Genomic DNA, 16,088 nt, shown 5'->3' with positions numbered 1-16,088 from the left:
GAGTCAGCTTTATAATATTTTATTTACAAACAAAACAAGGCATAAAGGTATCACTACACGTCTTCAGAGCAGAAGTATCAATTAAATTCAAATTGGAGACGACAAGTAAATAAGTAATTGAAATGTCTGAATAAAAGGCTGTTCCTTAACATGGTATATAAATGATGATCATTATTTATGAAAAAATTCTATCTACTTTCATTATATATATTTTTTTTCTGATAAAATCTTAATCTGAATATCTATATTTCATTCACTTTGATTACAAGATGTGTTTTTGTATGTACTAAATATTCTGCATCTACTATGATTATTGGTAGTTTACTGTGACTATCATTGATCACATTCAATGTGTCACATTACATCACATATTCACATTCAAAACATACCAATAAGTTATCTCACATTGAATACTTTTATTGTATCATTTGAATCACGCCCCTGTTCAGAAGAACAACTGACATATAATTTGTGATTACTTTTACTGTATGTTACTGTCTGTGGATAATGAAGGTTTATTTTTTCTAATCCTTTTATCTCACATGCCTTGAAGCTGCACGACAATCTGACAATTTTGTGGCTTTCGCAGAAACAAACTAACAACGTACCATCTTCCATCTCCTGTATTCCTTTAGGCAATTTACATCCTTGATCTTGGAATCTTTGAACAACATTACCTTGCCAGTCTATCTTTATACACTTGCTATCTTCATCACTAGTGTAATCAGATACATACAAGGACTTTTCATCACTGCTGATAAAAATCTTTTCAGGTCCATCAAACAATCGAGGAGTATCAAACACTTGTTTGATTTTTCCGTCTAAATCTAGAACAACTAGCTTTCCTGGATTAAAATTACAGCCTACAACTAGTTTACCCTGACAATAACCTACACAATAACACATTTCTCCGACATCTATACGACGATTTAAAGACAAACTCGTATCTGTATAAGTCAATATCTGGATACAATTTTCATCAAGTAATGCAACAGCAAGTTTATTTTGCGGAAGTTTTGTAACATCTATTGGACATGAAGACAGCGTTTTCTCTGATACCAGTGTTCCTGTGTCAATATTAATCATTTTAATTTTGTTATTGCCATGATCAGCGACGATCATTTGTGTGACAGAAATCATTACAGCCCCAGTCACATTACTTTGTTTTACATCAGAGGGAAATTTCACGTTGAGGGATCTTTCATATGTGACACATAATTCAGTATCTGCTGATGGTTTTCTGTATGTTAAAATTGTTCCTAATATTTTCCCACTTCTCAATTGATCAAGTAGTTTTTCATTCCGGTCAAATTGAATGTCGTCATATGTCATATTATCTTTGACAATCTGTATTTCTTCATTTTCCAGTGTCATCATACGAGGTGTGATGTTCTTCATTTCAATAAAAAGCTTATTCTGCTTGTTTGTTTTATTCAGGTCATTTATAAATGACTGTGAACGTTTCACTTCCTCGGCTATTTTTTCGTAAGCATCCTTGATATTCTCAAGTTTATGATTTGCTGTGTTAATAACAGTTTCAGCTTCTTTAATAATGATCGATTCCATCTGATCTAAACGGTCGTTTATTTCTTTCCTAGCCAGCTGTTTGTCTTCAATGACTTTTCCATGACTTTGTTCTAGTTGTTTTGTAGCAGCTGCAGCTTTCATAATGTTATATTCACTTTTCTTGATTAAAACTTCCATCTTTTTATTCAAATCCATCAAGTCGTCAGATACATTTCCTGACACTTCAGGAATATAATCTACTTTACATTGTTTGTGTTCAAGCGTTTCACAGACATAACATGCTACAGTTTTGTGATGGTTACAATAGAACTCCAGTGGTTTTTCCCTATGGTTGGTACACTTGTCAGTAATGACGTCTGTATTTACGTCATCAACGGTCGTTTGTTGTGTCGGCATGGCATCTTTTTCAAGCAGCACGTGGTTTCTAGATGGTCTTGACCTTCTGTGATGTTTAAAACAACTTTTGCAAAGATGTTCCTGGCAGTCCTGACAAAATCCGTGAGCCGGCTCCTTTAATCCATCTGTATCACACGGAATACAGTACAGTTTAAAGTTCATCTTTGATGTTGAAGTTACCTCTCCCGATACCTCCATTTTCTAAAATGATGAGAAATAACTACAATAACATCACATTTGAAATATTTGTGATATATTTCATTATCAATTTCGTATACCTTAATTCTAGGAGAAGAACTTAATATTTGGAGAAGAATTTTATAAGACGCCTTGTTTTTTGTTCTAAATTATTATTCCATTTTGTAAGACTATTTGAATTGTTTTGTGTAGGCCTATGTATATATCTCAGTATACATTTCTCAATACTAACACGTTACATATTTATCAACTAGTGTCCCATTTATTATAACGTTAAACATTGTGGCTTTTTATTTATACATGTCTGATATTTAATTGAACTTTCATTGTAACCTTTAATCTAGTAATAATCAAATTGTTTGTCAAGTAACGTTAACCTGTTTTTTATTTTACGAAAACAAAAATAAGTCACGTGATCTGATTTATATTGTTCAGTTGTTTCAAGATATATCATAAAACGAATCTTTTGATTATTAATAATAATCATGTAACTATTAATGTTTACTCGTTAACTCACCGTTCTTCAACATGTATATTTTCCAATAGTATTATATCCTGAAAAATTATATTTCTATCAGTCCGTCTCTAGCTGAATTTTGGAACGCGGAAGTTTAAATTCTAGTACGCAGGGGGCGTAATGTTTGTCTTTCATTGATGACACTGAGATTATCGCCCTTAAAAGTATAAGAAAATTGACTGTTATTATAAATTTAGTTAGTCTATCCTTCATAATAGTACAACCTTGTTGAAAAAAGGAAACAACTGCTCTTTATGTTGAAAATAAAAATGTTTTGTAAAAGATTAACTATTCAAACTTCATTACCTATTTGGAAACAGCGGGACACCAAACATAAAAAAACGTTTAAGAAATAAAGATAAAACATAACGGTTTATACGTGTTGTTTAGTGTATATGAGATGAATTATTGATAACAAGACACTCACGTAGCGGATAAAAAAATCTGGTTTTAATCTCAATAATACCTCGACTTTAAGCAGAGAGAATAAATATATTACTTTCTAATAGACCTTTCTATCTGAAACGGACTTCGTAAACGGACTTCGTAATACGGAATAATTTGGGGATTTTCTCAAAACATAAATGCGAGGAAAATAAAAAAAGTAGTACGCTGAAACGTTATTACAGCGGCTATTGTACATACTTTTTATAATATTTCTATCAACATATTAAAAAAGAAGAGAATATAATCATAATTTATATATGACAGCAAAAAAGAATACAAGTTTCCTAATTCATGTATTCTTTGTTGTAGTGCTACTTTTTCAACCAATGACCAACATGCCATTAAGTTTTGAATGTTGTGAAAGCAATACTAAAGGTAACTGTCATTACTGCTGTTCCCGATGACGCGGAGTTAACAGAATAGTTTTGGATTATTTTATTTTATTTATTTATTTATTTTTTTTTTTTTTGGGGGGGGGGGGGGGGGTGCACCGCGTATGTACATATTGAAATTCGCACAGTTATACTACATTTTACACATTTGCGAATTACATCACTTGACCAACCGTAGATCAGTGGCTTAGTAAACGTGGCGGCTGGGGATAACTGCATGTATCCTGCAGTTGGTGAAAAAGATGGAACATCACACAAATTAGTGCAACCAATGGATAAGCCACGAGAACAATTCTATTCTGGATACTGTCCTTTCCACGCTATCAACACACATTCAGATGGCGACGTTTGTATTATTCTAACGCTCGAGCTATCGTGCAATTCCCACAGAAACGTTACTGCATATTATACAAATGAACTTGGCGTCAACAGTGACACTAGTGATGTCCTGCTTTCACACAATGTACCAACACTTACTAGTTTATCTTAAAAAAATCGCTTCTTTGTCATTGGAAAAAAAAAACTACAATAGAGTATATGAATGAAGTAACTTGTATTGTTGTTTTTTTAGTTGTTGTTTTTTTGTTTTTGTTTTTGTTTTGGTCTTTAGATTCTATATAAATTATGTTTATACATGTATTGTCTCCATCTTTAATGTGTTGATGGTTTATAGAAATACTATAACTAGCATATGTATGTAAGAAAACCCGCTGTATTACTGTTTTAGCATATTGGTATTTTTTTTATCATTTATGTTTTGAGAAAAACCCCAAATTTATTCCGTATTACGAAGTCCGTTTACGAAATCCGTTTAAGATAGAAAGATCTAATTTATGCATTGACACTCACGTCGATAATTTAGCGGCAAATCAGATTTTATTAATCGTGATCTTGACACAATGTCATTAGTGCTTTCTTTATTTTGATTATTTGTCAAAAGGAAAATCCTAGTTTGTCTGTTTCACATGCGATTATATGTAGTTAAGTCTTTGATGTTTTCGTTTATGATAATGAACTAGAAGAATTAGGGATATGCATGTCCGATACAATATCATTATCAAAAGTTAGTAAGATAATAAAATACCTCTTGGCACAGTTGATTTAACATTCTAAAAACGAATCTTCATTTATCGATATAAGTTTGTATCTTTGTTTTATCCGTTTCAGAAAATTATGAAAACATTAAGCTTAAGTTAATACTACTCTCACCTCTATCTCACTTATTTTGTTTAAATTAACATTTATACATATCTAGTGTTTCAATTTTTTAAAACTTACCTACAAATACATTTTATAATATTTATTGGACAATCAAAGCTTATATATTATCTGACAGTTGTTTATATGATTGCTAAATATTGTTATCACATATAGGAATTGAACATCGTTAAATATAAGTTGACAAATTATTGACAATTGACATGTTATATTTCAAATATTGATAACCGGTGGACAGATTGTATAAAAACCAAAGTCAGAGCCGTTAAAAAGGACGCTCATTTCTAAATCCAACTTTCTGCTGTTTTTGTATGTTTTCACATGATGGAGTTTCTTTTGAAATTATATTTTCTTTGTTTTTATATATAACAGTGGGATTGTGATCTACAGAAAGAACATGAGAATCTGATGAAACATTGCAACAATGTTCCTGTATTTGTAACAAATTTCCCAGCTTCCCTTATACCATTTTATGCTAGAAGAAACAGCGAGGAAAATACAGTGAGTTTAACTTTGTTAGAATTACTAGTAGAGTACAGAAATATGTGAGGCAATTTATAAACGTATACTTTAGAATAAAAATTGAGAGTAGTGGCCTAATGGTTATGATGTCTGTCTGCCTTTCATCCATGGAATCATTGGGTTTGATCTCTGCTGGGGGTCACGAACATGTTTCCTCACATGAAACCAGAACTAGTCTCAAGAATGGTACAAAAAAATTTAAAGTTTTTTTAACAATCAAACTTGAAGTAATTTTTTTAACTAAAAGCTAAAACTTAAAAATCAAATTATTTATCTGCAACCTTTTCATTATGCTCCCCAAAAAACATTTTTCAAGGCAAAATTTGGTCGTTGGTTTTCTGTTGGTCCATCTGTAACAATATCATTTCAGCTGTAACACCTACTGTTTTTTCATGTCAGTTATGTTTGTTACCGTTTCTGGTGCCAATATATTTATTGACAAATATATGTATATAAAATATTTGGTAATTAGGTACCCTGTTTTAACTGAGGTTTTAAGTTCTTTGTGGTCAGAATGAAGGTTATCAAAGATAAAAAGATTTGTCTAAATAGGCCACCAATATTCATATTTTTATGCAAAGTTTATAGTGTTGTGACTTGAAAAAATAATATAGCAGTGCACTTGCCCTGAAAACTTGAAAATTATATTATAAGAATACAAGTGATTGAGTTATAAATATATGCTGGCCTAACTGGCCAAGTGGTTATGGTCTCTTGACTTTCAAATATTTGCTGCGTTATAATTAAATCGAAATGAGTCCATGGCAGCTATTTCTGTACAAAACTGACGGTCTACTCTGGTAGCATCTAATGTCTTAAAATGATTTTTTTCTTCTTAATCAGAAGTGCTGTTAAATAAAATTATGAAAGTAACATATTAACATTTAACATATTGATGTTAACACAGGTAGCTGCTGTAGATTTACTGGTACCGGAAGTTGGTGAGCTGTTTGGAGGAAGTCTTAGAGAAGAAAGATATGATATTATCAAGTCAAGATTAGATGATCTTCAATTAACAGAATCTTATTAATGGTAAATATTTTTTTGTCAAACTTTGCACGTCATGGCAATAGGTTAAAGTAAAAAATCTCCTGAATGGGAAACAAATAAAGATTTCTTCAAATTAGTTTTAGCAGATAATAAATTCAAATTTCTTATCAATTTTTGTAACAGGGTTTTGGCTTATGGCTTACAAATTTTGCCCTGACTGTATTTAATAAATATTTGACATAATATTGATTAATAATTGAACATGACAGTTACCTTGATTCTGCCACTCTTATATTGGCTGAAGGTTTCAGCTGTGTGGCAGCTGTAAAAAGTTGCCCCGTACTTCACTTCAGTGTTGTTATATTTTTCTGGTCCTTCGGGATCATTGATGCCAGCACTATTGAGTGTTGAGAATTGAGTACCGCTCAAGCCGGTGCTATGGGAGCGCGAGGGATGTTGCACGAATTCATTATCCCTCATGTACAGACTCAATCAAACCGAGTCTGCAAAATGTAACAAAATAATAGTTTGACTTCCATCACCAACGGCACTTATTGTCAGAAAAGCAATAGAAGTTTCAAGATTGATTCAGGTTTCTCACCAGTGAGTAACCTTTTGGAAACAATTTTAATAGCGGAACACCAAACATAAAAGTTTTTGAGATATAAAAATAAAAGAATTTTAGAGGCAATCCATCTTCTGTTTTAAATAATTATGAAACATACAAATTAATATTTAACATACGGTATTGATGTTAACACAGGTAGCTGCTGTAGATTTACTGGTACCGGAAGTTGGTGAGCTGTTTGGAGGGAGTCTTAGAGAAGAAAGATATGACATAATCAAGTCAAGATTAGATGATCTTCAATTAACAGAATCTTATTAATGGTAAATATTTTTCTGACAAACTTTGTATGTCATACCAATTGGGCCAAAGAAAAAAAATCTTGTGATTTGGACACAAAGGAAGATTCTTCAAAGTTAGTTTTAACAAATAACAAATTCAAATTTCTTATCAATTATTGTAACAGGGTTTTGGCTTATCGCTAATAAAAGTTTTGCCATGACTGTATTTGATCGATATTTGACGTAATATTGAATAATAAGTAAACATGGCAGTTACCTTGATTTTGCACGTCTTATATTGGCTGAAGGTTTCAATTTACAATAAGAGCTGAACTTAAGACCACTTTGTGTACTTCAATAGTGACAAAATATTGTATACATGTTTTTTTCCCTCTGTGAAAGCCATATACTCAATCAATTAAAGTTTCTGAGAAAAATATTTTATTTGGTTTGCAAAGTTTTATTCTTTTTTCATTGAATCAGTTCTGTTTTGCTATTCCCGATGCTTTCAACAGTACTTTCTTTCCTTTAACAATCATGAATGTATATAAAAAATAAACATGACTTACATAATTATACAGTTAGATCATTGCCATCAAAAATATATCTTGTGTAATTAACATTTATTCTAGATCATTGTCATACCCCTCTCATACCTTACATCTACTTTATACACATAGATATATAAAGAGTATAATGTCATAATACATAACAAAGAAACAGTTATTCTCAACTGTGTTCCATGAATGTTTTTTTTATATATATTGAGGTATCTTGATTTAAGAAGATATGGCAGTGTAACACATGGTGGATTTGGAATGGGCTTTGAGAGACTTCTTCAGTGTTTTCTAGGAATAAATTCTATAAAAGACTCTATACCTTTTTCTAGATGGATTCATCATTGCTCATTATGATCCAGTATCAATTTAAGTTACATTATTATATTAACTTACTATAGTATAGACTTTATGTCATGCCTGCAATTAACATTGACATGTATCAGTACATGTTATTAATTTATTAAATGCATAATATGCTAGATCTGTAACATATAAGTATGTTCCAATCATTTGCCTTGGCTTCTGTCAGGGGTTATAAGCTGAAACAAGAATAAAAACCTCTAAACTGATTGAATGTTCCTCAATAAAAAGTGTGTAACAATCATTGATGATTACTTTGATCAATCTTTGTTGTTAACTTATTATTATGACAATCGTGTAACAAAAAATCTAGTAAATATATGTATTTTTGTTAATTTTATTTCAAAATATTGAAAGATGTTCATAGATGTAGTGTGTCAAATGATTTTCCAATATAGTTTTTAAATTGAAATCTTAATTGTTGATTATTACAATTAAATTTGTATATGTTTATGAAAGTTATATATGTAGAGACTACACACTGTTGTGTTGAAAAGTGTTGTGTTGAATCTCATTTTCTGTTCAAACTTTAAGATATATAGGATAAATAATTATATAAAGAAATATATAAGCTTATACGTGAATTTTTAGAGTTAAAAATACCCAGTCGTCGGGTGGTTTAGCTAAACCTTTATAGGTAAGGGGATCACATTTATTGTTAATGATCAACATTATTTTTTGTCCAATCACATTGTAGTATTTTTTATGATTGTAATGAAAATTTCAAGCTTACTATGATATTTCAACTATTTTCCAATCCGTCTCATCGATTCTTTTGAGAAGCATTGGGATTGTCTATACCCAAGTACTGCTCAACACACAAATAAAATGACATCTCTGTTTTAACCGGGACTATCAGAAGGATATGGAGAGCTATCGTACTTAACCAGACGTTGGCGTTGCTGTTACACTTTGTTTCGTTAAGTTTTCATGTTTACAAAACTTTTCACACTTGTTTGAGAGCAACATAGGTCACTTTTCAAGGCCCATAACACTTACAAGAATTTTGTCAGAATATTGGCCCTTTATGAAGTAAGAAAATTCTAATTTATCCAAGTTCTTGTTTTACTATCGGGCAGTCCGAGTAGTCGAGCATGCTGTCCAACTGACAGCTCTTGTTGCTTTATTAAATGGAGAATTGTATAAAGTACAACAACTGATTTTTGTCAATAGTCAATAGTTCAAAAGGCAAGTTCACCTGGAACATATCGTACAGTGCAATACCAGACTTAAGTATTACATATAAATACATGTATATAGCAAATGTGACCACCAAAATTTGCCAAGTAAGTGAAGAATATTTCTCTTTTAAGAACGAAGATACATAAATAAAAACAAATTCTTTAAGTTTTATTTGCCAGAGTTGTTTATGTCACTGTCCCCGCAAAACTAGGGTCGCTTCCTGATTTGACACTGGCCGGTGTTTTTAAGTTGGAAAACTGCCATTAGGCCATTACACTGTCTATGCAACTAGAAACAAAAAAGGAGAAAAATCCTGGCTTAACTATCACTGAGTGTTTATACAATTTACACAATTTTAATATGTGTATAACGATTATTTACTAGTGTCTCTTTGTTATCAGCAAGCTTTTTCATAGACTTTGTCCAATGAATGACTTTTCGAGATCCTTATTTTGACCTTTTCAACATAAAAAGCGGTAAATGACAGATAGATTAGATCAACAATTACAGCAGTGTTAATGAGGTTGTCCATTCTACATTCCCATTGGATATAAAAGCCAATTTAAATATCTCCAAGTGTTATAGGTCACGCCTCATATTTCTTCAAGACTAGATATCTCATTACTGTTTCATAAGGGCTCAGAAAATAATCTTTGGCTGTTAAAATAAGCTTAAGAAAAGCACAACGAAACACAGAGGATTATCAAAGATTTACAGAGAATCATAAAATAAAAACTGTTAACAAGCATCAACTTAGCGCCTATGAAATCAGTTTTATACGATCATTTTTCATTGTTATATAGACATAAAAGAGATTTCTAGCTACTAAGCGATTAAGGACTTGAGCTTGCGCTTTTCTTTAATTGTTGAAAATAATTTTCTGGTAAAAGGTAAAAATCTCTTCCAATTTTAAGAACAAATACGTAACTTGTGCAAAAATTTGATTAAAATTGTAATTTTTTTTAAATAAAATTATTAAAATTTGATTAAAATTGTCTTTTCTAAAGTTTTAAAACAATTGTTTTTATATGTCAAAAGTATAACTTTAAAAGTAAGCAGCAATTGCAAAAGTATTGAAAGCTACACTACACATTAGAGTATGATACCATGTGCATTTGTACAAAACTTTAAGCAGTGGGCATTTTTTACAATACAAGTTTGAAGTTTTTCAATTTTTGAATAAAATCGCTTGGTACAGATGAGCTAACATTTGGCTTTCTGAAGGTGCAAATATAACACGATATATCAGAAAATGGGGACAAATCTGATATCAAATTGTAACAACTGAAAATGGAATTTACCCATACATTTTGTAAAATATTCAATTTAAATACATAGCATAGGTTATCTTTAGGGTCAGCTGTTAATCAATTAAATTTATAAACTGGAGTAAATTCTGCTGCAGTTAAGTCATAGTTCTGGTGAAGAATGTGCACAGGATATTTCAGGGGAAAATATACCGATTTTTGGGTAGGGAAAACAGCCTTTATTCGGTTTCCGCTATCCCCATTTTACAAACCACAAAATTTTGTATCGCGAAGAAGGCCTCACAGATGTCTTTTCTTTTCTTTGATGACGAGATTATAGTTGTAATCAACTCGAGAAATATAAATATGTATCTCGTTTTCGTTCCTTGTAAAGTTTTGTGAGCAAAGCATTAAGAGGTGCGAAAAAAGTATGGATCTGAGAATTTTCAAACGGCATTAAAAACTAAAATTATACAAAATGTATTAGACGATGATTTGTAAAGACTCTGTTGTAGAATTAATTAGTGAAGTCTTCAAGATTCAAACTATTAGAAATTTTCATTTTAGAGAACATAACTTGAGGCGAAAATGACTTTATAAAATTTTAACTTCCGATTTTCTACAACGATCAATTGTTTTAAAACTTTATTTTTATTGTAATATCTTTGAATTTGATTGTATATACGTGTTTATGTGCTATAATTATGGGCTCTGTATACCACAGAATGAAACAGAATAATCGAATTATATATAACCTGGGATGTTTATATCATTTAAACCATATGTGACATGTTGCTAATATCGTTTTCTAAATCACCGATAAAATCACCCTGAATCATTTAGTAATTATTACAATTGTCTTACTACTTATGTATTAAAATATTCTTTTTCCATTTTTATCATGGGATAGAAAGACGTACAACATTTGTTTATTATATTGAAGTATGAGTTAGCTTTATAATATTTTATTTACAAACAAAACAAGGCATATAGGTATCCCTACACGTCTTAAGAGCAGAAGTATCAATTAAATTCAAATTGGAGACGACAAGTAAATAAGTAATTGAAATGTCTGAATAAAAGGCTGTTCCTTAACATGGTATATAAATGATGATCATTATTTATGAAAAAATTCTATCTACTTTCATTATATATTTTTTTCTGATAAAATCTTAATCTGAATATCTATATTTCATTCACTTTGATTACAAGATGTGTTTTTGTATTTACAATATATTCTGTATCTACTATGATTATTGGTAGTTTACTGTGACTATCATTGATCACATTCAATGTGTCACATTACATCACATATTCACATTCAAAACATACCAATAAGTTATCTCACATTGAATACTTTTAGTGTATCATTTGAATCACGCCCCTGTTCAGAAGAACAACTGACGTATAATTTGTGATTACTTTTACTGTATGTTACCGTCTGTGGAAAATGAAGGTTTATTTTTTCTAATCCTTTAATCTCACATGCCTTGAAGCTGCACGACAATCTGACAATTTTGTGGCTTTCGCAGAAACAAACTAACAACGTACCATCTTCCATCTCCTGTATTCCTTTAGGCCCTTTACATCCTTGATCTTGGAATCTTTGAACAACATTACCTTGCCAGTCTATCTTTATACACTTGCTATCCTTAGTACAAGTGTAATCAGAAACATACAAGGACTTTTCATCACTGCTGATAAAAATCTTTTCAGGTCCACCAAACTTAGGACTATCAAACACCTGTAAGATTTTTCCGTCTAAATCTAGAACAACTAGCTTTCCTGGATCATAATTACAGCCTACTACTAGCTTGTCCTGACAATAGCCTACACAATAACAGCTTTCTCTGACATCTATACGACGATCTAAAGACAAACTTGTATCGGTATAAGACAATATCTGGATACACTTTTCATGACGTAATGCAACAGCAAGTTTATTTTGCGGAAGTTTTATCACATCATTTGGAGCTGTAGACAGGGTTTTCTCTGACACCAGCGTTCCTGTGTCAATATTAATCATTTTAATTTTCATATTGCCATAATCAGCGACGATCATTTGTGTGACAGAAATCATTACAGTCCCAGTCACATCACTTCGTTGTAAATCAGTGGGAAATTTTCACGTCGATGGATCTTTCATATGTAACACATAATTCCAGTATCTGATGATGGTTTTCCGTATGTTAAAATTTTTCCAAAATTGTTCCCACTTTTCAATTGATTAAGTAAGATTTTCGTTCCGGTCAAACTGAATGTCGTCATATGTCGTATTATCGTTGATAATCTGTATTTCTTCATTTTCCAGTGTCATGATCCGAGGTATGATGTTCTTCATTTCAATAAAAAGCTTATTTTGCTTGTTTGTTTTACTCAGGTCATTTAGAAATGATTGTGAACGTTTCACTTCTTCGGCTATTTTTTCGTAAGCATCCTTGATATTTTCAAGTTTATGGTTTGCTGTGTTAATTACAGTTTCAGCTTCTTTAATAATGATCGATTCCATCTGATCTAAACGGTCGTTAATTTCCTTCCTAAACAGTTGTATGTCTTCAATGACTTTTCCATGACTTTGTTCTAGTTGTGTTGTAGCAGCTGCAGCTTTCATAATGTTATATTCACTTTTCTTGATTAAAACTTCCATCTTTTTATTCAAATCCATCAAGTCGTCAGATACATTTCCTGACACTTCAGGAATATAATCTACTTTACATTGTTTGTGTTCAAGCGTTACACAGACATAACATGCTACAGTTTTGTGATGGTTACAATAGAACTCCAGTGGTTTATCCCTATGGTTGGTACACTTGTCAGTAATGACGTCTGTATTTACGTCATCAACGGTCGTTTGTTGTGTCGGCATGGCATCTTTTTCAAGCAGCACGTGGTTTCTAGATGGCCTTGACCTTCTGTGATGTTTAAAACAACTTTTGCAAAGATGTTCTTGGCAGTCCTGACAAAATCCGTGAGCCGGCTTCTTTAATCCATCTGTATTACACGGAATACAGTACAGGTAAAAGTTCGTCTTTGATGTTGAAGTTACCTTTCCAGGCACCTCCATTTTCTAAAATAATGAGAAATAACTAATCAAATTCCCGCCGACCACATATTAAAGTTCTGAACGAAATGATGTAAAATAAATCTACAAGTACAATAACATCACATTTGAAATTTTTGTGTTATTTTTAGCTAACAATTTCGTATAACTTAATTTTAGGAGAAGAACTTTATGTTTTGAGAAGAATTTCATAAGATGCCTTGTCTTTTGTTCTAAATTATTATTCTATTTTGTAAGAATATTTGAAATGTTTTGTGTATATATATATATATATATATATATATATATATATATATATATATATATATATATATATATATATATATATATATATATATATATATATATATATATATATATACCTCAATATACATGTCTCAACCTATCTCAAAATAATAAGTTTGCAAGCTTAAACATGTCACATATTTATCAGCTAGTATCCTATTTGTATACTATTATAACGTTAAACATTATAGCATTGTATACCTTTTTATCATTCATTTTGATATGTCATAAACGTTGATTTAGTAAAACATGTAATTAAACTGTTTCTCAATAACGTTCCTCTTTTGTTTATTCTATGAAAAGAAAGATAACTCACGTGATCTGATTTAAAGTGTTCAGTTGTTTCAAGATATAACATAAAAGTGTCTTTTAATTGTTAATAATGATCATGTCACTATTTATCTTCACTAGTCACTAATTCTTAAACATTTATATTTTCCAATATTATTACAATACTGAAAATTATATTTCTGTCAGTTCGTCTCTACCTGAACTTTTGAACGCGGAAGTTTAAATTCTAGTACGCATGGGACGTAATGTTTGTCTTTCATTGATGACACAGTGAGATTATCGCCCTTAAAAGTAGTTATTCTATCCTAATACAATGTTGCAAAAAAAAAAAAAAAAAAAAAAAAAAAAAAAAAAAAAAATTAATGAACATGTTTTGTAACGTTTACAAAATGATTAACTATTTAAAACAAAACGTGTCATCATTTTATTGATCTATTCAGGAACGTTTATATAAACATGTTTATAAAACACATAATGAACTAATTGCCAGAAAGCATCATGCAGAAGCTTCCAGATTTGTTTAGGTAATTTGCCAGTGCCTAACCTTTTGGAAACTAAAGCGGGACACCAAATACCAAAGACCTTTTGAGAAATAAGAATAAAAGCATTTCAGAGGCAATCCATAATTATATAAGTTTTCATAAAACTGGTTGGAGATATATAATCGCTCCTAGGTTTGTGTTGTTAAGTGTATATAAGATGAATTATTGATAACAGAAGTCATTTTGCGGAACTTCAATTCGTATAATGTGTAGAAAATAAATATTCTGGTTTTAATCCCAATAACTAAAGAGAATAAATATATTACTTCTTAATGTGCATTGACACTCATGCCGATAAATTAGAGCCAAATCAAATTTCATTAATCGTGATCTTGATATAATTTGATTAGTGCTTACTTTATTTTGATTATTTGTCAAAAGGAAAACCCTAGATTGTCTGTTTCAATTTTGTGAATATAAGTACATGTAGTTAAGTTATCATTCTTGTGTGCTGCACTCCTCCTCAATGAGATCTATCCACCTATGAAGTTTCAAGTTGATATCTCAAAGGTTTTTATAGTTATGCTCTGGACAAAAATTAAGCATGAAAAATAACAAAGGGCAATAACTGAAAAATCATGCAGGGTAGAGTTGTTATTCTTGTGTGCTGCACTCTTCCTCAATGAGACCTATCCACCTATGAATTTTCATGTTGATATCTCAAAGGCTTTTTTAGTAATGCTCAGGACAAAAATTAAGCATGAAAAATAACAAAGGGCAATAACTGAAAATTATGCAGGGTAGAGTTATCATTCTTGTTTGCTGCACTCCTCCTCAATATGATCTATCCACCTATGAAGTTTCAAGTTGATAACTCAAACACTTTGAGATATGCTCCGGACAAAAAGTATGAAAAATAACAAAGGGCAATAACTCAAAAATTAGAATGGGGAGAGTTATCTTTCTTGTGCTCAACATTCCTCCTCAATAAGATCTATCCACCTATGAAGGTTCGTTGACATCTCAAAGACTTTTTGAGTTATGCGTCACTCGGGAAAAAATTAAGTATGAAAAATAACAAAGGGCAATAACTCAAAAATTATGAAAGGTAGAGTTATCATTCTTGTGCACTGCACACCTCCTGAGTGAGATCTATCCACCTATGAAGTTTCATGTTGATATCTCATAAGCTTTCTGTGTTATGCTCTGGACAAAAATTAAGTTTGGTTTGAAAAATAACGAAGGGCAATAACTCAAAAAATATGCAGGGTAGAGTTATCATTCTTGTGCACTGCACTCCTCCTCATTGAGATCTATCCACCTATGAAGTTTCAAGTTGATAAATCAAATACTTTTTGAGATATGCTCCGAACAAAAATGTCGGACGGAAGGACGAACGGACGGAAGGACGGACGGACGGAGACTATTTCTATATCCGCCGCCGCCTTTCGGCGAGGGATAATAACTACTCCGTTTTTAGCTCAACTATTTGAAGGATATGGAGAGCTATCGTACTTAACCAGACGTTGGCGTCACTGTCACTGTTTGATTAGGTTTCTGTATGCAA

The 16,088-nt window shown here is 31.3% G+C and overlaps 2 protein-coding genes and 1 pseudogene across 2 annotated transcripts; 1 reads left to right on the top strand and 2 right to left on the bottom strand.

The window, feature by feature from the left end:
• Positions 1–600: 600 nt before the first annotated feature.
• Positions 601–2,751, bottom strand: LOC132735326 (uncharacterized; the record flags this gene model as incomplete). The annotated part of the gene is given in 2 exon segments (XM_060722267.1): positions 601–2,124; positions 2,639–2,751. A coding segment is annotated over 1 exon segment (1,521 nt), but the record flags the coding sequence as incomplete, so codon positions are not given.
• Positions 2,752–3,694: 943 nt separating this feature from the next.
• On the top strand, positions 3,695–8,023 carry LOC132735320 (probable asparagine--tRNA ligase, mitochondrial; annotated as a pseudogene).
• A 4,576-nt stretch (positions 8,024–12,599) lies between these two features.
• On the bottom strand, positions 12,600–14,245 carry LOC132735322 (E3 ubiquitin-protein ligase TRIM33-like). Its single transcript, XM_060722263.1, has 2 exons — positions 14,065–14,245; positions 12,600–13,469 (listed from the first exon to the last, which is right to left on the bottom strand). The coding sequence occupies exons 1-2, from the start codon at positions 14,104–14,106 to the stop codon at positions 12,630–12,632; spliced, it is 882 nt and encodes a 293-aa protein (XP_060578246.1). The 5' UTR covers positions 14,107–14,245; the 3' UTR covers positions 12,600–12,629.
• Between the last annotated feature and the right edge of the window lie 1,843 nt (positions 14,246–16,088).

Source organism: Ruditapes philippinarum, unplaced genomic scaffold, assembly GCF_026571515.1.
Source record: "Ruditapes philippinarum isolate M1 unplaced genomic scaffold, ASM2657151v2 ctg7000_1_1_1_1, whole genome shotgun sequence".
NCBI classification, from domain to species: domain Eukaryota; kingdom Metazoa; phylum Mollusca; class Bivalvia; order Venerida; family Veneridae; genus Ruditapes; species Ruditapes philippinarum.
Note: the sequence above shows the minus strand (reverse complement) of the source record. Positions and strands in the feature narration are given on the sequence as shown.